The 24,505-nt window shown below is 38.4% G+C and overlaps 1 protein-coding gene across 1 annotated transcript; it reads left to right on the top strand.

The window, feature by feature from the left end:
* The first annotated feature begins 1,568 nt into the window (after positions 1-1,568).
* Positions 1,569-24,214, top strand: DDX52 (DExD-box helicase 52). The gene is made up of 15 exons (XM_069602780.1): positions 1,569-1,755; positions 2,839-3,037; positions 6,750-6,880; positions 7,832-8,017; positions 10,011-10,154; positions 11,033-11,144; positions 13,168-13,240; positions 13,727-13,930; positions 16,252-16,342; positions 17,950-18,072; positions 18,190-18,340; positions 18,527-18,602; positions 19,916-19,987; positions 20,538-20,630; positions 23,656-24,214. Exons 1-15 carry the CDS (start codon positions 1,669-1,671, stop codon positions 23,708-23,710), a joined length of 1,797 nt encoding a protein of 598 aa, XP_069458881.1. The 5' UTR covers positions 1,569-1,668; the 3' UTR covers positions 23,711-24,214.
* Positions 24,215-24,505: the final 291 nt, after the last annotated feature.

Below are 24,505 nucleotides of genomic sequence, written 5' to 3'. Positions count from 1 at the left end.
TTTTCCTCACTTTCTTCAATTTAAGTCTGAATTTGGCACAGTCAGCTCCTGGTCTTGTTTTTGCTGACTGTATAGAGCTTCTCCATCTTTGGCTGCAAAGAATATAATCAACCTGATTTCAGTGTTGACCATCTGGTGATGTCCATGTGTACAGTCTTCTCTTGTGTTGTTGGAAGAGGGTGTTTGCTATGACTGATGCGTTCTCTTGGCAGAACTCTATTAGCCTTTGCCCTGCTTCATTCTGTACTCCAATTTATGATCACGCTTTTACATATAGGTTTGTCACCACTTACACAGGGATTGGGTTCTAAAGTCAGCTCATAAAGAAAAAACTCATTAACTATTCTTGGAAATTCCTTAAATCACACATAAACAACAGCAGTTGTGGTTTCATACATGTTGATTTTACCTATGATTGTGGTCATATTTATGTGCCAAACTGAAGACCAATACTCCATTTCCTAAAAACTCAGTTGATTTTTTCCCCTCCTGTGCTGAGATAAATTGTTTTCATTGAGCAATAGATGAAAAAGTACTTGAACTTTCACATTTCATGAAAAGCACTTATTTTTAAAGAGCAGACACAGTTGGAACAACAAGCTGTTCCTGCTATGAGAGAATTAGGGACCAACTCCATCAGAGGGTTCAGCAGACTCTCGGCCCTCATCTCCTCCTCACTCCACATTTGCTTTTCTTGAATGTAAAGGAGCCACACAATTTAAAGTATTTCTCACATTCTATGGTTGAATATGTATAACTCAATTAACAAGTTAAATGCTTGTTTGATATGATCCCATTTATATTTTGATGACTCCTAAATTTATTTTTCTAGTCCTGACCTTTCCCCCTGAGCTTCAGACTCATTGGTAAACAACACTCCATGAATCTCACCTCAGGAAACTTAACATTTTAGTGATATTTTGATGACTCCTAAATTTATTTTTCTAGTCCTGACCTTTCCCCCTGAGCTTCAGACTCATGGAATTAACTGCCCACTTGGGCTTAACCGTCACTTAAAATCTATGAGGCATCTTAACATGCCCCAAACATAATAATTGATTTCCACTTTCCATGTCTCATCCTCACACAAAATAGCTGTTTTTCCTTGAGTCTTTCCTAGCTCAGTAATCGGCATGTCACTTACCCCAGATTTTTAAAAAACCTAGGAGTGATTCCTCCCTTTCACTCAGATGAAATTCATCAGGTGCACTTCGATCTGCCTCTAAAACATATCTCAAATTTACCCATTTAATTCCACCAGCTCAGATACCACCCTAGTCCAAGCCATCACCATCATTTCTACTTTGACTGACCTCCCTGTTTCCATTTTTACCCTTGTCTCATATCACTTTTCTGATTCAGGAATTATTCTGGTTTGTTAACATCTTCTATTATCACTAAAATGTTAAGTTTCCTGAGGTGAGATTCGTGGAGTGTTGTTTACCAAACGATCCCTAAAGTATAGAACAGTGAGTGCCTGGCATAAGATTTGGATAAATATTTTTTTAATCAAACAAATAACGACAGACAGTAACTCGGTAAACCTGCCCGACGTCTCACAGCCAGGAGGCCCCGCCCTCTCCCCGAGCCACTTCCGCCTGCCCTAGGCCTTCTGGGAGAGGAAGTCCTCTGCGCAGGCGCTGTGACCGCGGAGCTTTGTGGGTAAAGATGGATGCTCACGATCTGTTTCGCCGGCTCGGCGCGGGGGCCAAATTCGACCTGAGACGCTTCTCAGCGGACGCAGCTCGATTCCAGGTATTGTGGGCAGAAGCGCGAGTAACTGAGAAGGGGCGGGAGCCGGAGAAATTGCCGGCTGCTGGGGGAGCCCGCACTCGGAAACCCCGTGGCCTGGTTGTGGGGCATTTTCCCTCCTTTGGCGTTCAGCTTTCCGCAGCCTTTTGAATGAATCGTTTACCTGTGTTTCTGTAGACTTGGTTAGGTCTAGCAAGGAAACGTTTCACCTCCACTCCACCTTCCTGGCCGCTCTTCTGAGTTTATTGAAAGCACCGTTAGAATCTTACTCTCAAAAATTATCTTTTCTCCGAAACTGATGGAAAATAATTTGAAAAACAGCCACAACCCCAGACGGAGAGAACAGATTATTTCACGGTGGCCCCGGGTTTGTCTTGGCTTGCGTGGGCATGGTTTTTTTTTTTTTAATTCCCGCTACTCCACGGCGTATTAAGTAGTGAGAAGAACCATTTGAAATGGGCTCTCTTACAGAGGGAAAGGAGTGAGTGAGAAATCGAGAGAACTTGGGACCCAGTTGTGAAAAATTTGAATATCAACTTTGGTATTGGGACTGGAGACATTTTTGTGTGTGCGGCACACCTGTGTTTCTTCTTTCTCTGACGGTATAGTGTAGTTGTTAAGAGTTTGAACTCTGGAACCAGATTATTCAAGTTCAAATCCTGGGCCTACTAGTTACCAGTTTTGAGACCTTGGTAAAGTTACTTAACCTGTTAATGCCTCGATTTTTCTCATCTGCAATATTGCTATTTACCTTGTTAGAGTTTTTGAAGGAAGGAGGAATTTGATATATCTAAACATGGTTAGAATTTGACTGATTATGTGGTGTTATTGTTATGCAGATTAAGCATAAGTGTTAGGTTTAAAAGTGTTAGTTGCTATTATGATTATCATTATTACTGTTATAAAGTCAGAAAAGGTATCATCTTGGATTCCATTTGCCCAAACTCTTGTCAGCTCAACAGATATTTGGCGAAAGACAAAAAAGATTGGGAGTCATTGTACCCACATCCTTACTGTCAATGCGGCTAGAGTGATAACAATGCCGAATCTGTCCACAGCTTTCATTTAAAATGTTTTGGGTTTTAGATAGGAAAAAGGAAATATGACTTTGATTCCTCGGAGGTGCTACAGGGATTGGACTTTTTTGGAAACAAAAAGTCTGTCCCAGGTGATTGTGGGGCATTAAGAACTCATCAGGAGCTACGAGATGAAGAGAAAAAAGAAGGAGGCCAAATTGAAAGGAAGAAGGAGCAGAACAGGAAAAAGAAGAAGAAGATGACTTCAGGTTAGGGCTTGATTTATGGTTTTTGTCTTTTTTTTTTTTTTCATTTACAGAAATAGTACAATCGTATGGTTACATATCAGACTATATGGCTGTTTGTCATTTGATAGCATTCAAGTTGTTTCAGGGTATTTGTGATTACAAATATTGTTACAGTAAAGATACTTGTAAATGTATCTTTTTATACAGGTGGTGTTATTTCTGTAATTAGCATCCCGAAAGTGGATTCAGTGGGCTGAAGGGCTCGCACACTTCTTCCTTTGAACAGATAACTGCAAAGTGACTGGCTTCCCTGGTGGCTCAGACGGTAAAGCGTCTGCCTGCAATGCGGGAGACCCGGGTTCGATTCCTGGGTCGGGAAGATTCCCCTGGAGAAGGAAGTGGCAGTCCACTCCAGTACTCTTGCCTGGAAAATCCCATGGACGGAGGAGCCTGATAGGCTACAGTTCATGGGGTCGCAAAGAGTCAGACACGACTCAGTGACTTCACTTCACTTCATTTCACTTCACAGCCATGGTAGTGTTGGTCTTTTTTTTTTCTCCCCAATCTAATGAGTGAAACTTCTTTATTTATATTTTCTTGGTAACTGGTGAGATTGAACATCTTTTCATAGGCTTTACTGGATATTTACATTTCAAGTTTTGTGACTTGTTTGTATTCATTGGCTATTTTTCACAATTTTTTTTTTTTTTCCAGTACTCAACTATAGGGGTATTTGTCTTTTTCCTTGTTCGTCTATTAAGTTTCCTAGCCATTTTACCTTTTTGGTAAAGTAAATACTTACACATGATTTTTAAAAGTTATACAATGGTGAAAAGTAAATTTTCTTCCCAACATTTTTTTCTCTAGTCCCCTGTTTCTCCAGAGGCAACCTCTGTTAATCAGTTTCTTAGATATTTTTGTAGAGCTAGTCTATTGACGTGTATTTATACCTCCCTTAAAAAGCATGAATGATGAATACTCTACCTGCTGTTCTGTCCTGAACCTCCCTTCCCTCTTCCCCTTTTATAAAAACACTGTATCTTGGAATTTGTGACGAATGAGTAGGAAATGTGCTGCGTTGCTCATTTTCATGCAGCCTCATATCCCGTTATACATTCCATTATTGATGTGACAAGTTCCTAAGTGTGGGCCTTTACCTTGTTTCTCCACTTTTGCTTGTACAGTGTCGCAGCAAATGTTATTCTACTTTGTGTGTATATGTGGGTATATCTCTTTGATAAATTCTTACAAATGGGATTTCACAGTTAACAGACAAACTTATTTTAAATTTAGGTATTTAGGAATTGTCCACCAGAAACATGGTATCATCAGGAAGTCTACTGCTTTGTTCATTGGACCATAGCATAGTGTCCCTTTATATATTGTAGGGATGTTCCATACTTGATTTGACAAGTTTCTGTGTTAGGAACATTTACTTTGTTTCCAGTTTTGGTGACAGTGTTGCAATAAAAGTCATTTTACTTTCCTGGCTACAAGGAAGTTTAATAGAAAGGCTTCCATCAAGATGAATCCTGAAAAGACCTGACACCAGCGTAGGGAGAAGATTCAAATACCGGGCAACCAGAAACACACAGATACGTCCTGTAATCATTTACTAGCAAGTGTGGATAGATGTAAAGAGTTTTAATTGGAGAATTCAAGGTCTGGTGGATTAGTAATGATTCAGGTCTGTTAATGCCAGCTGTCTCCTCATAAAAGTGAGCATAATTTTTTAATTTTTTTAAAAAAGTCATTCCAGTTGGTGATGCCCACCAGCAGTGTATGAGAGTTTTCTTTTTCTGTTATTATAATTTGCCTCCTCATGTCGTATTGCACCTTTTTTCTATACTGTTCATCTGTTTCTTCTTAATTTCTTGGGGAAATTAGCTCTAGTCTCGCATACTGTGTTTACACATGTTTTCTAGTTTGTCCTCTTACAATCTTATTTATTTTTGCCATTTTATGTGTTAAATGTATCTTTTCCTTTATAATTTGTTTTTGCTTTTGTGCCCTAAGCATTAAATTAATATATTTTTAAAAATTCTCCCATACTTTCTTATTTGTAGTTTCATTTTGTTATATTGAAATCTGTGGCCCTCTGGGATTTTATTTGGTGTAAGGAGTAAATAAGGAACTAATTTAATTTTTTTTCCAGATGGCTAGCTGACTGTCTTAATGTATTGATAATCCATCTTCTTCCCATTGGATTCAGATACAGCTTTTATTGTAACTTATTTCCCATATATATTTGGGTCTTTGGGGTTTGTTCTATTTCATTTACTTCTGATTCTGTATTCATACACCAGTACAAGCTTGTTTCAGTTAACGTGGCCTTATGTTATAAATGGGCTTCCCTGATGGCTCAGACAGTAAAGAATCTGCCTGCAATACAGGAGACCCAGGTTCAGTCCCTGGGTTGGGAAGATCCTCTGGAGAAGGGAATGGCAACCCACTCCAGTATTCTTGCCTGGAAAGTCCCATGGACAGAGGAGCCTGGGGGACCAGAGTCCATGGGGTCACAAAGAGTTGGACACGACTGAGCGACTAATACTGTGTTATAAATCCCAGTAGAGTAGTGTGGCACACCATGTTTATCGATTGAGCAACTGGGTACGTTTTCCCTAAAGTGAGCTATAGGATCAGTGCAAATCCAATTAAAATTCTAGTAGGCTTTTTTGGTAGAGATTGAAAAGAACTAAAAAATAATAATAATAAACATACACTTACCATGTGATCCACCTGTTCTGCTCCTAGAATTTACCCAACAGAAAGGAAAACCTATGTTCTCACAAAGGCTTGTATACTTGTGTTCGTAGCAGCTTTGTTTGTAATAGCCAAAAATATGAAATGACCCAAGTGTCCCTGGACAGTGGAGAATAGACAGATTGTATATCCATACAATAGGATACTCCCTATAAATAAAAGGATTAAAATTATCGCTACATTCTCCAACATAGATTGAATGGATGAATCTCAGGATAACTACTAAGTGAAAGAAACCATACTAAATTTGGTACATACTGTATGATTCCATTTATATAAGATTCCAGGAAAAAATTAAGTTAATTAATCAACAATGAGAGAAAACAGGTCGTTGCCTAGGAATGGAGTAATGCATTATAAGGGGCTACAAGGAATTTTGGGAACTGATGAAAATGGCCTTAATTGTGTTGGTGGTTTAACAGGTGTGCTGTTGCTGTTGTTTGGTCGCTCAGTCGTGTCCACCTCTTTTGCAACCCCATGGCCTGTAGTCTGCCAAGCTCCTCAGTCCAGGGGATTTCCCAGGCGAGAATACTGGAGTGGGTTGCCATTTCCTTTGCCAGGGGATCTTCTCAGGTCAGGGATCAAACCCATGTCCACTGCATTGCAGGTGGATTCTTTACCACAGAGCCACCAGGGAAGTCTAACAGGTACATACATATGTCAAAACTCCTCAAATTGCATACTTGAAATATATGCAGTTTATTGTGTCTGTTGTGCCTCAGTGAAGTTGAAAAAAATTTAAAAGAAATTCCAGAAGTAGTCTTTACTAATTACTGTTCTTAGAATTTTTTTTAGCTATCTTTGCATATTTATTTTCCCATGTAAACTTGAAAGTCAACTAGGCCAGTTACCAAAACTATCTAGTTGTATCAGCTGTTACTTTTTCTTTCAGTGTGAAGGTATGGCCTGTTTGTGCCACCTAAGAATGTTACAGTTTAAATCTTTTAATTTTTTATAAAATATATTTTAGAAATTACTTCTGAAGAAGAAGTTTCTACTATACAGTGGATATCATCTGTGGAAGCAAAGATTGAAGATAAAAATGTTAAAAGAGAAAATAAACTAACTTCAGGAAAGTTAGAGCAGCTAAGAAAAGAAAAGGTGAGAAAAATATCTTCACCCTAATTGTTTTTCTGGCGTTGTGCCTTTTCCACTGTGCTTGGGTTTTTTGTTCATCAAAGTATGATTTTGTTAAGATAGAAGATTATTTATAGTAGTCTAGATTTTACTTTAATGAAAACTTTAAGTAGCCTTTGTGCTGTGGCTGAAATTTTTAAAAGTTTAAAATTTTTGAAAGTATCTTGAAACTTAAACAGGGTCAAATTTGATAATGTGTTTAGAATTAATTTTTTAAATTTCTTATTTCCCTTTGATAAACATAAAATGGGCCCACTTTCTCCTTTATGTTAAACTCACCGGTTTTGAAAAATTTCATGTGACAGGGATTTGAGAGTTGGAATTCTTAAGAAACCTGTTTTGTAACTTGAGACAACAAATATGCCATTGTTGGGTTTGCTGCACTCCTGCCGTGTTGTAGATGGAGTGGTGTTCAGCTCATTTAGTAATCCTGAATCCAGAATTTGGCTGTCTGGATCAGAGAGTGGGAAAACCAAAAACAAAAAAAAAAACAAAAAACCAACATCGCTTGACTCTTCTAGCGGCATTCAGTCGTAATAAGTAGAGTTTTTAGGGTAGATGGTTAAAAAGCATTGGCCCTTGTGTGCTGCGTGCCGCAGAAAGCAAATAGATTGATTCAGTCCCTGTCTTCTAGCAGTTTATATGAGAGTGTGACCATGGCAGTAGCCCGTGAATATGGGGAATGCTATTCATGGCACTGACACACTAGACGTGAAAAGTGTGGGTAGATAGGCTTCATTGTTAGGAAGGCCGTCCTTCTATGAAAGGGCGGAAATTGTACCTAATATGTCTCTTTTAGGGCCTGGAATTTAACTAGTAAGCTTCATATGCTACTAACGTTTATTCCAAAAACTTATTATTGCTTTACAACATCTGACAATGTATTTTACCAGATCCCTTTATTTTACTTTTCAGCTAAACTTCTTCCGGAATAAACATAAAATTCATGTCCAGGGAACTGATCTTCCTGACCCAATTGCTACATTTCAGCAACTTGACCAGGAATATAAAATCAATTCTCGACTGCTTCAGAACATTCTAGATGCAGGCTTCCAGATACCTACACCAATCCAAATGCAAGCCATTCCAGTTATGCTGCATGTGAGTGTGAAGGCCTCGGAGTGTGTGTGTGTGTGTGTGTGTGTGTGTGTGTGTGTTCATTCTCTTTCCTCTGTCTTTGAGATCCTCCCGTGTGTGTGTGTGTGTGTGTGTGTGTGTGTTCATTCTCTTTCCTCTGTCTTTGAGATCCTCCCTTCTGCCTTATTGCCCCTTGTTGAAATCCTTGCCGTGCTCTAAACTCCTATCTCTAATGCCTGTGCCGCCATAAAATTTGTCCTGATCACTACTGCTTGATGTGATCTTTTTCCTTTACCAACACTCTTTCCCCTAACACCCAGTTCTCCATGTGTTTTCTTTTTCTTGCAACATTTATCTTACACTTTATATACCGTGTATTTGCACTAACTGCACTTACATTTTCCATTTAACTAAAAGTGTTCATCTTCTGAGGATAGAGACTCTGTTCTGTTTATCCATCATTGATTTGGTTTATAATATCCAAGAACTAGTTCAGAAGTACTGAATTCTTGTATATAACCTAACTTTGTTTCTAATCCCAGTACTTTAAAAGATTTTGGCCACGCCGTGCAGCTTGTGGGATCTTAGTTCCCCAACCAGGGATTGTACCCGCACCCTCAGCAGTGAAATCACAGTCCTAACCACTGGACCACCGGGGAATTCCCATATCCCAGTACCTTTTGTTATTGAGCTATATTTGAGTACTGAAAAAATACATAGATGTTAAGTGCCCAGTTTAGTGAATTTCAGCAGTTTGATACCCTTTCCATTCAGTCCCCACCCCACCCTCACCCCAGAGGTGAGCACTCTTCTGGTTCTTTGTGTTGTTTAATCTCTCAGTTGTGTCTGACTCTGCAACCCTATAGACTGTAGCCCACCAGGCTCCTCTGTCCGTGGGATTTCTCAGACAAGAATACTGGATTGGGTTGCCATTTCCTTCTCCAGGGGATCGTCTCAACCTAGGGATCAAACCCACGTCTCCTACATTCCAGGTGGATTCTTTACCGCTGGCCACCAGGGAAGCCCTGTCCTGGTTCTCACTGCCATATGTTATAGAATCCCTATGAGTGGAGTCATTCATTATGCATTCTTGTATTTTTGGTTTCTTTCTTTCACTCTGTGAACTTTTTTTGAGATTCCTCCACGTTGCATATATCAATTTGTTACTGATATATGATATGCTGAGTTGTATTCTCTTGTATGAGTATACCATGATTTGTTTTTGCACTGTTGACAGAGGTATGAGTTAACTTAGATTTTTGGAAATTAAGTTTTTCTGAGGTTTCTTTTTGTAGTAGTGAGAGCTGACTTTTTCTCCCCACATAACCAAGACGACCTTCCCAGTTCTAGTCGCCAAAGGGTATGAGTTCCCTCCCTCCTCATCTGTATTAATCCTTTTCATTTTCTTTGGGAACTGAAATAAGAATATATTTGAAGGATGTTTTTGACTGACATTATAGCAAGTTTGCTTTTAATTTTCATTAAAATGTTGTTTCTGTAGTGACCTTAGCTTAAAGCTTTAGAAAGCACAATGACTTTTTGAAGATTGTCACCTGTATATGACTGTGACTCGTGTTAGCACCACTTTTTATTTTACATTTAGTCCTTCTGTTATTTATTAAAAGTTTCTGTAAGGATGGAGCAATACAGATATCAGGACCAAAAGTTGGTTTTCTGATTTAACTTTGATAAAGAGGATTAGGAAAAAGGAAAATTGAAAATTTCAATTCAATTGAAAATTGGATATGGTTGCGAATTATCTTTGGACTTTAGTAATCTACTTTCTTTACCCAGTTCAAATTAACGTTAGTGATAATGCTCAGAAACTCCGTTGGGGTGGTGGTAGCAGAGATGGGTGATGTCAGAAAAGCAGATATGGGAGAAGTTAGAAGAATGATGGGAATGTGAGTGTCTGGAGTTGCTGTGTATAATTTTATTTTAATGACTGGTAGCATGATTTGACTGGCACTGAAAAATGTATGTACTCTTCCTTATACTTAATGTGCTCTGTTTTTAGGGTCGAGAACTGCTGGCTTCTGCTCCTACTGGATCTGGAAAGACTTTGGCTTTTAGCATTCCTATTTTAATGCACCTGAAACAACCCACAAATAAAGGCTTCAGAGCCCTGATTATATCACCAACACGAGAACTTGCCAGCCAGGTATAACCTGTAGTTTCTGAAGAGTATGTGTTTGTGTTTGCCAGTCATCTTTCTTATTTGAGGGTAAAAGAAAGGTCCAGAAGAGTAAGGCCCGTGTCTTTGTCATGGTCAAGTATTGTGTACAAAGCATACTTCTTAGTATCTTACTGCATAAAGTCGTACAGTTTTCTAAAATATCATGATCTTGCATTTATACTTTGGCATATGCTCTAAGATCCTTGTAGTTGGAAGGCTACCATAACATATGTGTGTTAGTTGCTTAGTCAAGTCCAACTCTGCAAGTCCATGGGCTGTAGCCCATCAGGCTCCTCTGTCCATGGATTCTTCAGGCAAGAATCCTGGAGTGGATTGTCATTGCCTTTTCCAGGGGATCTTCCCTACCCAGGGATCGAACCTGGGTTATCTGCATTGCAGGCAGATTCTTTACTGTCTGAGCCACAGACAGAAGTGGGAAGTGGTCTGTAATATATATAGTTCCTCTTTAAAACTTTTTCTCACCTAGAAAAAAGGAAACCTCATCTCAGTTTTTGAGAAAGTAAAACTGTACAGCGATCCATTCAGCTCTCCCTGTGTGCTTAATGGAAACACATGCCAAGTATGAAATCGTTTTGAAACGGCACTTTATTCTTAAAAATAATAGAGTTGAAGAGTTTTGATTTTATCTCTTGGAACTGGTTTACTAGACCTGAAGAAACTGCTGAATCTTATTTGGCATTGAAGTTCCAAAATGCTAAGATTCCAAGTTAATCTACAGATTATCATAAGCTTACTTTCAGGTATTCATGGATTGATCCTAGATTTATTTTATAAATACTAAAGTGACTGTACATCTTACCCAGGTGTTTCAGCAGCTGATGTTTTTATCGTTTCTGTCTTAGATTCACCGGGAGTTAATAAAGCTCTCCGAGGGAACGGGATTCAGGATACACATGATCCACAAAGCAGCAGTTGCAGCCAAGAAATTTGGACCTAAATCATCTAAGAAATTTGGTGAGGGACTAGGTGGCCCCAATTGTAAAGGATCCACCTGCCAGTGCAAGAGACTTGGGTTCAATCCCTGGGTGGGGAAGATCCTGGAGGAGGAAATGGCAACTGACTCCAGGATTCTTGTCTGGAAAATTCCATGGACAAAGGAGCCTGGCAGGCCCCATGGGGTCACAGAGCCTGACACAACTGAGCATGCATTCAAGAGGATGGAAGTTGTAAATTCAGTTCAGTTCATGCTTGAAATATAAGGGATTTGGAAATTACAAATATCCTAATTGCCACCTAAAAATTCTTAAAGTGTAGTTAGTTCGATTTTTAGAAAAGCTGAAAGAAATCTGCTCTCACCCAGTAGTTACATAAATATATACCAGGGGTTCTCCACCTTACCCTCCACCCCAGGGATATTTGGCAATATATGGAGATATTTTGTCACAGCTGGGGAGCTACTGTTAGAGGGATAGAAGCCAGAGGTACTATCGCACACCCTGCAGTGCGCAGAACAGCCTCCTGCAACAAGGGGTTGTCTGAACCAAAATGTCTGTAGTACTCAGAATCCCTGCTTTATTCTATTGGTTGTTAACCTGCCATGGAAATATTCTGCAGATCAGACTGGCTTACATCCCTATTCTTAACATCCACCAGAGAAGCTCTTTTACTTGGCTTTTATCTTGAACTTCTGAATAAAGTTCCATTTAAGGAAAGTATTTTCCTGAAAAACAAACGAATGTTTGAAAAGCAGACTGTTGGATGATTATATTCTTGCCTCTTAGAGGCCAAGTTCAGTTCACTCACTCAATTGTGTCTTAACTCTTTGCGACCCCATGAACCACAGCACGCCAGGCCTCCCTGTCCATCACCAACTCCCAGAGTTTACCCAAACTCATGTCTATTGAGTCGGTGATGCCATCCAACCATCTCATCCTCTGTTGTCCCCTTCTCCTCCTGCCATCAATCTTTCCCAGCATCATGGTCTTTTCAGATGAGTCAGCTCTTTGCATCAGGTGGCCAAAGTATTGGGGTTTCAGCTTCAACATTAGTCCTAGCAATGAACACCCAGGACTGATCTTCTTTAGGATGGACTGGTTGGATCTCCTTGCAGTCCAAGGGACTCTCAAGAGTCTTCTCCAACACCACAGTTCAAAAGCATCAATTCTTCAGCATTCAGCTTTCTTCACAGTCCAACTCTCACATCCATACATGACCACTGGAAAAACCATAGCCTTGACTAGACGGACCTTTGTTGGCAAAGGAATGTCTCTGCTTTTGAATATGCTATCTAGGTTGGTCATAACTTTCCTTCCAAGGAGTAAGTGTCTTTTAATTTCATGGCTGCAATCACCAACTGCAGTGATTTTGGAGCCCAAAAAAATAAAGTCTGATACTGTTTCCACTGTTTCCCCATCTATGTCCCATAAAGTGATGGGACTGGATGCCATGATCTTAGTTTTTTGAATGTTGAGTTTTAAGCCAACTTTTTCACTCTCCTCTTTCACTCTCATCAAGAGGCTTTTTAGTTCCTCTTCACTTTCTGCCATAAGGGTGGTGTCATCTGCATATCTGAGGTTATTGATATTTCTCCCAGCAATCTTGATTCCAGCTTGTGCTTTCTTCCAGCCCAGTGTTTCTCATGATGTACTCTGCATATAAATTGAATAAGCAAGGTAACAATATACAGCCTTGATGTACTCCTTTTCCTATTTGGAACCAGTCTGTTGTTCCATGTCCAGTTCTAACTGCATACCAGTTTCTCAAGAAGCAGGTCAGGTGGTCTGGTATTCCCATCTCTTTCAGAATTTTCCACAGTTCATTGTGATCCAGGCAGGTCAAATAAAAGGAGAGTAAGGATTTAGTAGTTTGTGCTATGATGGATTTAAAAAATATGTACATTAGTTTGTTGTGTTATTGGTATAGTGCATATCAGCACTTCTCTGCACTTGAGGTTATTAACTGAAATGCAGGGGGCTTAATCCCCTAGTTCAAGAGGGATGAATGTTTCGCAGTTTGTACCATTTGTTTTTCCTTACAGATATCCTTGTGACTACTCCAAATCGACTAATCTATTTATTAAAACAAGATCCTCCAGGAATAGACTTAACAAGGTACATTAATAATGTCTTTTATGTTTGTTTTTCATTAAGTTGATTATATTTTGTCCTCAACTATAATATAATACTCGTATTATTGCCCTTTGGAGCTTGCTATCTGCCAGCTTTCAGTCAATGTTGGTGCTGAGAAAAAAGTAACTATCTGGTCTGAAATAAAGTTAACAGATTCTGATAAGCAATTAGTACAGAGTTTCCCTAGAAATTTTCACATCTTTTCAGCAGTGGTGATGGAGTTTCTAACGTTTATCTGAGGTTCTGACATTGCCAGTGGAACTTCATATCCTTTGGGTCTAATGGAATAGGTACATTAATTTATGTTGATCTTGTTTTGCCTTTTTATTGCATATTTTTCTTGTACCTTTTTCTGGTACAGTATGTAGATCTGAGACGCATCATTGTGGTTTGAAGAAGTAGTTTAGTGACATGTCCTGGATCTTTCAGTTCAATAAACCACAAATGTTTTTTGTTGTTGTTTCTTAGTGTTGAATGGCTGGTAGTAGATGAATCAGATAAACTGTTTGAGGATGGCAAAACTGGGTTCAGAGACCAGCTGGCTTCCATTTTCTTGGCCTGTACATCCCACAAGGTGAAGAGAGCTATGTTCAGTGCAACTTTTGCCTATGATGTTGAACAGTGGTGCAAACTGAACTTGGACAATGTCATTACTGTATCCATTGGAGCAAGGTAATTCTTCCACGTTATCCTACTGATTTAAAAAAAAAAAAAGTCATTATTTTAGACTAAAAGAGACAGGTTGTGTGGCCTAAGATTAATAAAAAGAGTTTTACTGAAAGAAACATATTCTTTAAAGTCAAGATTGATTAAGGATATTCTGTGTTAGAATAATCTAAGGGGACATTCTCATATTGTCATGTAGATATTGCTGTCATCATGCATTTAGTTGATTTTTCCCTTCCATAAGTATGACCATGAGCTCTGTGGCCACCCAGAGGATTTAATCTCTTTGATGGCTTAACTCAGTAGGGCTGAGAGAAGGAAGCTGATGTTACTGAGCCACTTGATTATAATTCCTTTTTAAAAATATTTTGGGGTGCATTTATGCTAAATGATAGGAAAAAAGTTTTATGAAATTATAATACTGCCCCTTAATATACTGTAGTGCAACCCATGAAATAGTATGGAGCTTCCCTGGTGGCTCAGACATTAAACAATCTGCCTGCAGTGCAGGAGACCTGTGTTCAATTGCTAGGTTGGGAAGGTTCCCTGGAGAAGGGAATGACTGCGTACTCCAGTATTGTTGCCAGGAGAATGGAAATGAAGTAGTAAAAGTGAAGACTGTAGCTGTTTGAGAAAGTGCTTGTAATACCATGTTAAGTAAAAAGCCAAATGAAATAATAAAGAATATCCTATCTACTTCCAACTTAAAACTCCTGTGTATAAAAAGAAAAATAGAACAGATTCACCATGAATATGAAGGGAGATAACAGAGTGGAAAAAGTATTTATACGTAGTATAGTATATTACAGTGGCTTATAGAGTGTTAATAAAGCCTTAAGATACCTCACTCCCAACTGTCTATAAATAAACCTTTGCTATCATTATGAAAAAAATTTAGCCATATGAAGCAACCTTTAAAATGTTCTCATTTTACCCAATAATTTTATTTTTAGAAAGATTTTGAAAGTAATTGGAAACATGAAAATATATGACTAGAACACAACAAAATATCAAAATTTATCCTAAAAGGGTAGAATTGTGGGCAACTTATTGTTTATGTCTTTTTTTTTAAGTGAAATAACATTTTTATAATCAGAACAGAACATTTAAAGACTTAAATAGACATTTCTCTGAAGAAGGCATCCAGATGGCCAATGGGCACATGAGAAGATGCTCAACATCACTAATTATTAGAGAAATGCAACTGAAAACTGCAATGAGGCACTGCCTCGCACCAGTCAGAACGGCCATCGGCAGAAAGGCTACCAAGAATGAACGCTAGAGAGGGTGTAGAGGAAAGGGGACCCTCCTACACTGTTGGTGGGACTGTAAATTGGTGCAGCCACTATGGAGAACAGTATGGAGATTCCTTAAAAAATTAAAAATAGAGTTGCCGTATGATACATCAATCTTATTCCTGGGCATATATCCAGAGGAAACTAATTTGAAAAGATGCATGCACCCCAGTGTTCATAGCAGCGCTATTTATAACAGCTAAGATGTGGAAACAGCCTAAATGTCCACTGACATATAAACGGGTAAAGATGTGATGTGTACATACACAGTGGAATGCTGCTCCTGCTGCTGCTGAGTGGCTTCAGTCATGTCTGCCTCTTAGAAAAGAATGAAATAATGCCATTTGCAGCAGCACGGATGGACCTAGAGATGATCATACTAAGTGAGGCAAGTCAGAGAAAGACAGATATGATATTGCTTATATGTAGAATCTAAAAATGATACACGTGAACTTATTTACAAACCAGAAACAGACTCATGGACGTAGAAAATAAACTTATGAATACCTCAGGGAAAATTAGGGGGGAGGGGTAAAGTAGGAGTTTGGGATTAGCAGATGCAGACTTCTAAAGGTAAAATACATAAACCACATATAACTACCTATAATGGAAAAGAATTTGAAAAAGTATGTGTGTGTGTGTGTATGTATATATATAAAACTGAATCACCAGAGACTAATACAACATTGTAAATCAGCTGTACTTGAACTAAAATTTAAAAACTTTGGTATAACACGGAGCTCTGTGACAACCAAGGGGTAGGATAGGGAGAGAGGGGACATATGTATACATAAGACTGGTTCACGTTGTTAAATGGCAGAAACCAACACAACATTGTAAAGCAATTATTCTCTAGGTACAAGTAAATTTAAAAAAACTTTGTCTTTAAAGTATAAATAATTAGGTACTTATATTGATAATGGAAAAAGTCATTCTGTTGGAGTTGTGTGTAAATTTTTTCATTTATTTAGAATTTATGGGGAAAAACAGAGATTGGCTGTCACAAACTGTAAGATATGTTTTTCTCCTCAGGAATTCTGCGGTAGAGACGGTAGAACAAGAGCTTCTCTTTGTTGGTTCGGAGACTGGAAAACTACTGGCCATGAGGGAACTTGTTAAAAAGGTAGATTTGGGCTGCATTTTCAAACGTCGATGAAGCTCACCAAGCCTTGTATTACTGACGGGAGGCTGAGCACGTTTCCTGCGTCGTGTTTAGTAATCCAGTGGCAAGTCAGTAAGAAGCACGTTGGAGCAACTCGTCCCAAGTGGAGAGGCTCACCTCTTAGAATAAAGTTATGTTTTCTGTCGCCAGCTCAGGGAAGGCTAGGGAAAGACCTAGTTGATGGCCTGAAAGCCTCCTTTTTCTACATCTGTGAACTAGCAGACCTCAGAGATAGTGGGGGTTCAGTTCCAGACCACCACAGTAAAGCCAATATCACAATTAAGTGAGTCACAGAAATTTTGGGGATTTCCCAGTGCATAGGAAAGTTGCATTTACACTATGCTGTAGTCAAGTGTGCAATGGCGTTATGTTGAAAAAACAGTGCACACACCTTAATTAAAAATACTTTACTGCTAAACTTGCTAACCATCACCTTCAGTGATTAGTGACATATTAGTAACATCAAAGAGGGCTGATCACAGCTCACCGTGGCAAATATAATAATTATGAAAAAGTTTGAAATATTGTAAGAATTACCAAAATGTGCTACAAAGACAAGAAGTAGGCAAATGGTGTTGGGAAAGAAAGTGGTGTCGATAGACTTGCTTGAACGTAGGGTTGCCACAAACCTTTGATTTATGAAAAACCTGCAAAGTGCAGTAAAGCAAGAGTATGCATGGATATATAAATCTCCCCCACCACTCTGCTGCTTCATGGAAAACTGGGGCCTTACATGAATAGGCCCCACTAGAGTGGGGTTTTTGTCTTGTTACTAAATTAATACAAACATAGTACTTAGAATAGTGCTTGGCACATTGTGCTCTATTTGTTAGTTTTGCTAATAATGATGTCACTTGGCAATAGGAAATGGAAGGTTTTCACAGATATTTACGTAGGATTATACTCCAGGGATTTTTAGCCATGTATGAACTTCAGTTTTGTGAACCTTCTGTAATTGTGTGAATGTTTGGTTGCCTATTAGAGAGCTTCGTATCTTTCATTAGATTCTGAAAGGATGTATGGACCATAATAACAAGGTCAAATCCTAATGCTGACAGTTGAAAATATAGAAAGCTGGTTTGAGAGAGAAGCAGGGTTTGATAATACAAAATGTGAAAATCATTTGCTTAGAGCTGGTAGTTATAACTTAAATTTTGTCTAACTTGGTAAGATAATTTTGAGAGAGCGGAGAACCAGGAACTAAGCTTTGGGGAATACCCACAGTTAGGATAAATAATGGATTAAAGTGACAATTATTATATTTTAAGAAGGAACAAAAATGTTCTGAGGCACAGAAGCAAACGATGTTTATTTCAAGGAGTGGACATCCATTGCTGTAGAAAGGTGAAGGGGGATTAATGAGACGATTTTTGGAATGGGCAAAATGGAGAGTACTGTTCAAGTTACTTAGGAAAAGCCCATTGTAGAGAATGGGTGCTGAGGAAGATGGAGGCAGACTGAGACCACAGGTCTGAGAAATTTGGCAATTTCTAAATTGAAATGAATTAAAATCTTATGAAATGATGCAGATATATTCTTAGTTACGGGTTATGTGTGCTTTCTTTTAGGGTTTCAATCCACCTGTTCTTGTTTTTGTTCAGTCCATTGAAAGGGCTAAAGAGCTTTTTCATGAGCTCATATATGAAGGTATTAACGTGGATGTTATTCATGCAGACAGAACACAGCAACAGGTAAAGTCAAATGTAAACTTTCAAAACAACAAAGAACCAAGTACTGGCATTTATGAAGCACTTGTTTTCCACTCCCAGAGTGGTACTAAAACATCTGTTGTATGTTCTGTTACCCAGAGAGATAACACAGTCCACAGCTTCAGAGCAGGAAAAATCTGGGTTCTTATTTGTACAGCCTTACTAGCCAGAGGGATCGATTTTAAAGGTGTGAACTTGGTTATCAACTATGACTTTCCAACCAGCTCAGTGGAATATATTCACAGGATAGGTGAGTCATGTGCCCCTCCCCCTCGCTCATCTGTCTGAGCATGTCTACCAGAGTCCCTTCAGCATGTTCATTTTTTTCAGTCCTGTGAAAATCCAGTGACTTGTATATGTGAATCTTGAAGGTCCCATTCCCCTCAAAAATGAGTTTGTTTTTTTGTTTGTTTTTTAATGATCTGATTTCTCTTAGGTCGAACTGGAAGAGCTGGGCATAAAGGAAAAGCTGTTACATTTTTCACTGAAGATGATAAACCATTATTAAGAAGGTAAATTAGGAGAAATAGCTTACTGTTAAGTTGGCAAAGTTTAGTTCTTTATTCTTATACACAGTTAATGGATAATTACAAAACGGCTGTGTCCCAATTCTGTTATGGTATTAGTCAACCAAATGTTAGCCATGAAAGAAAAATGATCAAAAGACTTCATTTTTGTCCTTCCATTGTTAGATTTTGGAAGTATTCACAAGAGAATATTCGTTTAAGTTTCAGACTCACAGAATTCTCCCAATAACATCACTTAATATTAATCACAAGGTAATATTAAGGTTTCTGGATTAGTGAATAGTTAAAGTTAATCCCTGAATCTCTTATGTTACAGCCTAGTCAAAATGATCTCTTAGCATGGTGCATTCTTCCCATTACTCTTAGAGCAGATGGAGTTTATCTTTAGTCCCAGGTCACTTGTCACAGAGGGAAAACTGTTTTAGTTACACACTCCGATATTATTCAGTTGTAGCCCCTTGAGGCCTGGGTAACCTATGATAGATAACATTTTTAGAATCTCATCTTAATTTAGCCCATCATCATAGATGTTAATGTAAAAGCTGAGTTGTATTTCCTACACTTGGGCTGCCTACAGAAATGTTAGGCTGATGATAACTGACAGCAGTTCCTATTTCTAACAAACGAAATCAAGCTGTGGATGGAGGTGGTTTGTACATTGACCTGTTTCTCAGTTGTGGCACAGATTTTGATTTGTGCCTTCTGAGCCTTGGCTCTGTCCACCTTGGTTTTGTCATGAGCAGACATTCTCGTGTGATATGTAGGGGACTATATTCCAGCAGCCTTGATGCACCTGAGTTCTCAGCAGCTCTAAGCATGTGACTGTGATGACCCCCCGTATCAGTGTGTGCACCTCAGTTTTCTTTTCCATCTGGGAAATGGGGATAATGATGATACTTACTACAAAAGCTTGTAAGTGACTGTACATTGAATAAGTGACTGTACATGAGAAGCTCAAGCCAGCCAAGCGCTGTGATTTAATAAATTTAAGTGTGACTCTGACTTCACTGTTTCATCCAACACTGGACTGTGCTGGTTAGGGCTTGATACATGTTGAGTAGAAGCGGTTGCTAGCTAAAATTATTCATCAGTACCTTGATTGCAGTCCAGCAGACTGTTCTCTCAGTAGTCCGATATGATTGCTTCTGGCAATAATTGGCAATAATTTATCAGAACACTTTACTGGATTAGTTTCTTGTTTGTGTAGTCTCAGTTCCTCTTCTGTTGTGCATAGGGTTTAAGTACATAAGCAACAGTTTGACAAGATACGAATTTATGTTTACCGGTACCTTTTTCAGCGTTGCCAATGTTATCCAGCAGGCTGGATGTCCTGTCCCAGAGTACATAAAAGGTTTCCAGAAACTACTAAGGTACAGTCTTGAATTTCCTTGGGAGTTTTTCTCTCTTTGCATGTACATTCTTACTTTCACACTCGTACATTATAGTTCTATCAACATTACTATTTTAGAACATTTTAAAGTAAAAACTTTCCTCTTAAATATTTGTGAATACTGTGTGTTCTTTCCCTGTCAGTTTTTCATCCTTGAAATTTTAAGTACTCAGATTTTTAAAAGATTATTAAATGTGAGTGAAATATGCCTCATTTTAATTCATAAAGCTAGTAAAAAGTAGTTAATTGGCCCGAATCAGACTCTAGCACTTATTGGCAGGCTATGAGAGTGACACGTATTTTAATCATAATCAGTGCCTTTTTAAAAATTGGTTCAATTTCATCTCTTTGGATTACCACTCTAGATACTATTAGGTAAACTAATATATTACAGTGGATACAGTGTTGTCACTGTAAACCAGGAAGTAGATAAACAAATTTTGTGACCAAGAACCAAAACTAGTTTTAGTTTTAGCTTTCTAAATTAAGTTGCACTTAATTCAGTTCTTTCTTCTCTTTGTAACTTCCAGTAAACAAAAGAAAAAGATGATTAAGAAGCCGTTGGAAAGGGAGAGCATTAGTACAACTCCGAAATATTTTTTAGAAAAAGCTAAGGATAAACGGTAAGTATACGGTAAAAGTTAGTGTGACTCTGTCGTATTCATATAACATGGGCATTATTTTTCCTTAGGATAGGTTTTTAGAAATAAAATTTGATAGGTCTACAGTCCGTTATGGAGAAGGAAATGGCAACCCACTCCAGTATTCTTACCTGGAAGATTCCGTGGACAGAGGAGCCTGGGGGGCTAGAGTCCACGGGGTCACAAAGAGTTGGACACAACTGAGCGACTAAACATTAACAACAGTCCGTTATAGAATGTAATTTTATTACATTATAGAATAATAAAAGTGATATATCTTAGGTTGCTAATGATTTGGAAACTTGGTTAATTCAATCTTGGAATTTGTCTTAATATATTAGTGATTTTCTTTTCTATCTTTGGAAATATGATTTCAATTCACTGTGAGTTAGAATTGCACTGTCCACTATCTCCACATGGACTTCCCAGGTAGCACTAGTGGTAAATAACCCACCTGCCAGTGCAGGAGACTAAAGAGACACAGCTTCAGTCCCTGGGTCTGGAAGATCCCCTGCAGAAGCCCATGGCAACCCACTCTAGTATGCTTACCTGGAGAGTCCCGTGGACAGAGGAGCCTGGCGAGCTACAGTCCGTGGGGTCACAAAGAGTCAGACGCAGTGACTTAGGACACACGTATGCACCATCTCCACGCAGCCTGCATCTGGACACACTACTGCAGCCACTTGTTAGGACTGTCAGCTCACGTCAACGGAGTATTCTTTGAAGCTTCGTATTCTGGAGAGGATTTCAGTAGGATTTACACTGAAGCATGTTGAAACATCTCTGAAAAGTATAATTTGAGTAAATTATAAATTTATTTATATGTAAATTATAAACATTTACATATTCATATAAAATTATATACAAAAAGTACAGTTTTTTCTTTTTCTGTTTTTTTAGACTGTACACAGGACTACCTTTTTTGCCTATCACTACTAGGAAACCGTGATCTCATAGGGGCAGACTAAAATATTCTGCATAGTACTATTCTTTCCACTATTTAAGAAAAATGACACTTTGAATTCTGTCAGTACCAGTTAATATATAGCATATATAAAAGGTGGGCATTTACCAAGTACTTACTGTCCATCTTTAGCCTTACTGCATATATCTGTATTAATATGTACTACGTATATAATATGTAGTAAGTTGTAAAAAGGGTGTAAAATGAGACCCCTTTCCTGAAGTTAGGGAAAGGAGATTAGTATACATGAAAAAATAATTAGAAAATAATTTTTAAGTAAAATAGAACCTAGAGAAGGGAAAAATCATTATGAATTGGTGTCGTTTACAAAAAGTTTTACAGAAGTAGAATTATCTTCAGGGATAGGTAAAATTTAGGCATGTAGAAGGAACAAGGTGAACTCAGGTGAGAAAACTGGCCTGCACTTACCTTCTGAGAGAAAGTCAGCCTGACATTTTGTATTAATTGTGGGAAGTCATGTTCAAGCCCAGTACATGGCGTGTACAGAGTGTCCCAAGGGTTTAGTGGTTTTAAGCTTTAATAACGGGAGGAATAAATGTTACAACCTTACGAAAATACATCGCTGGAAAGATTAATTCATACCTAATCAGTGTTGTGCCTTCTTAATGCATTTTTAATTTTTCTTTGTGGCAACAGTTGCTGGGTGGATTATTAGAGGATTAGTAGACCAGTGCATTGGCACAGGAGGTTGCCCTGCTTTGTCACCTTATCTGTCTCACTAGACTTTTTCTTGCGAGGAGCTGTTTCTGAATTGTTGCATGTACATCAGAACCTCATTCTTGGGTGATCGTAAAGCTGATTGAAAGTGTAATCCTTTTAGGTACTGACTAGCAGCTGAGGAAAGTTTTTACAAAGACAGAAAATCAACTAGAGCATAAAATCGTGGCTCTGTTGAACTGTAATAATAAATACTGATATTTTAAATTATATTTTAATTGTTGATTTTTACAAATCCGTAGCCTTTATGCCCTGAAGTTATTAAAACTTATGGCTGCACTAAGACTTTGAGGACACTTGATATAAACCTGTCCCTAGCCCCTGCTTAAGATGCTTTGGTTGTCTATTTTCTTCACATTTAAAAACCATACTTCTTAACATACACAGAAGAGCTGATCTGACACCAGCTTACCTTTCCACTGTAGATGTTGTTATGATGATCCTACCCACACCTGTGGCCTCAGCTCTATGCTGATTACTGTTAAGTCCATATCTTCAGACCCTGCTTCCCAACTGAGTAATAAACCTAAATCCTGTTGCCTAGTGGACCTCACATCAGGCACTATAGACTCACCCTGGTGTAGTAGAGGGTGGAGGAGACTGGATATGGAGCAAGAAGAACTGGCTCTAATATCACCTCTTCCTGTGTGATTTTGAACAAATCACTTCACATCTTTCCCCCTGTATAGAATGGAAATAGTTACATAAATAATAACTCTGCCGCTGTTAGTTAAGGATCAAGTGAGTTGATTGGCATTACTCTGCTGCAGTATGCAAATGTTGATTATTTTCTCAAAAGTTTTTTTCTTGGGTTGAGAGTTAGTTGATGGCATTCACCATTCACCAAACTCTAAAATCAGAATATCAGAGTTCATATCTAATATTATCAGTGTGTGATGATCTGCAATTACTCAACCACTCCACCTCATTTTCCACATCTGTATAACGAGGATACTAATAGAATCTTTTTCATAAGTTAGAAGATCTGAGTTGATACATAGAAAGCACTTGTAACAGTGTCTAGCAGTTAATCAATGTGAACTCTTTATTAGGTCAGAATCTTTTATGCCATGTTGTGATGTAGTTTATTGTGGTGTTTCTCTCTCACTTAGGTGGATGTGTTTTTCTAAAGGGCAGAGACACAGCCCTTTAGAAACAGCAGAAACATCAGAGACACAGCTTTGTGTTCCTGATGTCTCATATACTTGATCGTGGAGGTTTCAGTAAATGTTTATTAAACTGGTAGGGCTTTGGAAAGTACATATATCTAAAATTTCTAATTCAACTTTCCTTTCATTGTCACAGGAAAAAGGTCACTGGTCAGAACAAGAAGAAAGTAGCTCCTAAGGACAAAACTTAAAAACAAACTTTAAAAGAACTGTATCACAAATGTGATTTTATAATTCCAGCATGAATGTTTTTTTCATGGAATATATCGTCTTATAATCACCTGTACCAAACATTTGAAGTCAACCACAAGAACAGGGGACTGGTGAAAAATGATCCTAAATTCTCAGTGTATCATGTCAAGTTTTAATTCGTAGGTGATTTTTAAATGATTATACAATGGAAAAAACATTCATTGACATGCGTGTGATTTGAATCCAGAGTGATTCTTCTTATAGAAGACCTAAAGCTTATACTAAAAGTAACAACACCCAAATGTGGTGAGCTGGATTTTTCCCTTCAAGTGTGAAGGAAGGTGTTGTATATGCTGTGGAGAGGCATTTGGAACCACATTGCAAAGTAAAGTCTTGAGATTGAATTCCCCTTCCTACCCACTTTTTTTTGGGGTGTTGTGGGAGGGAAATGGACAAGAGGCAACACAAGCTGTCTACCAAGAATAAACCTACTCATCTGTCTATTTCACTGTTTCTAAATTTGTTGATGGCTTTTTGTAGTAGGAGCCGTAACAACGAGATTCCTTCCCCCCACCCGCCATACAGCAAATTCCCATTGGCTATCTATTTTACATATGGTAATATAAATTTCCATGATACTCTCTCCGTACATCTCACCCTCTCCTCCCCTCTCCCTGTGTCCATAAGTCTGTTCCCTATGTCTGTTTCTCCATTGCTGCCCTGCAAATAAATTCTTCAGTACCATTTTTTTCTAGATTCTGTATATGCATTAATATATGATATTTATCTTTCTC

This window comes from Ovis canadensis, chromosome 11, assembly GCF_042477335.2.
Source record: "Ovis canadensis isolate MfBH-ARS-UI-01 breed Bighorn chromosome 11, ARS-UI_OviCan_v2, whole genome shotgun sequence".
NCBI lineage: Eukaryota > Metazoa > Chordata > Mammalia > Artiodactyla > Bovidae > Ovis > Ovis canadensis.
Note: the sequence above shows the minus strand (reverse complement) of the source record. Positions and strands in the feature narration are given on the sequence as shown.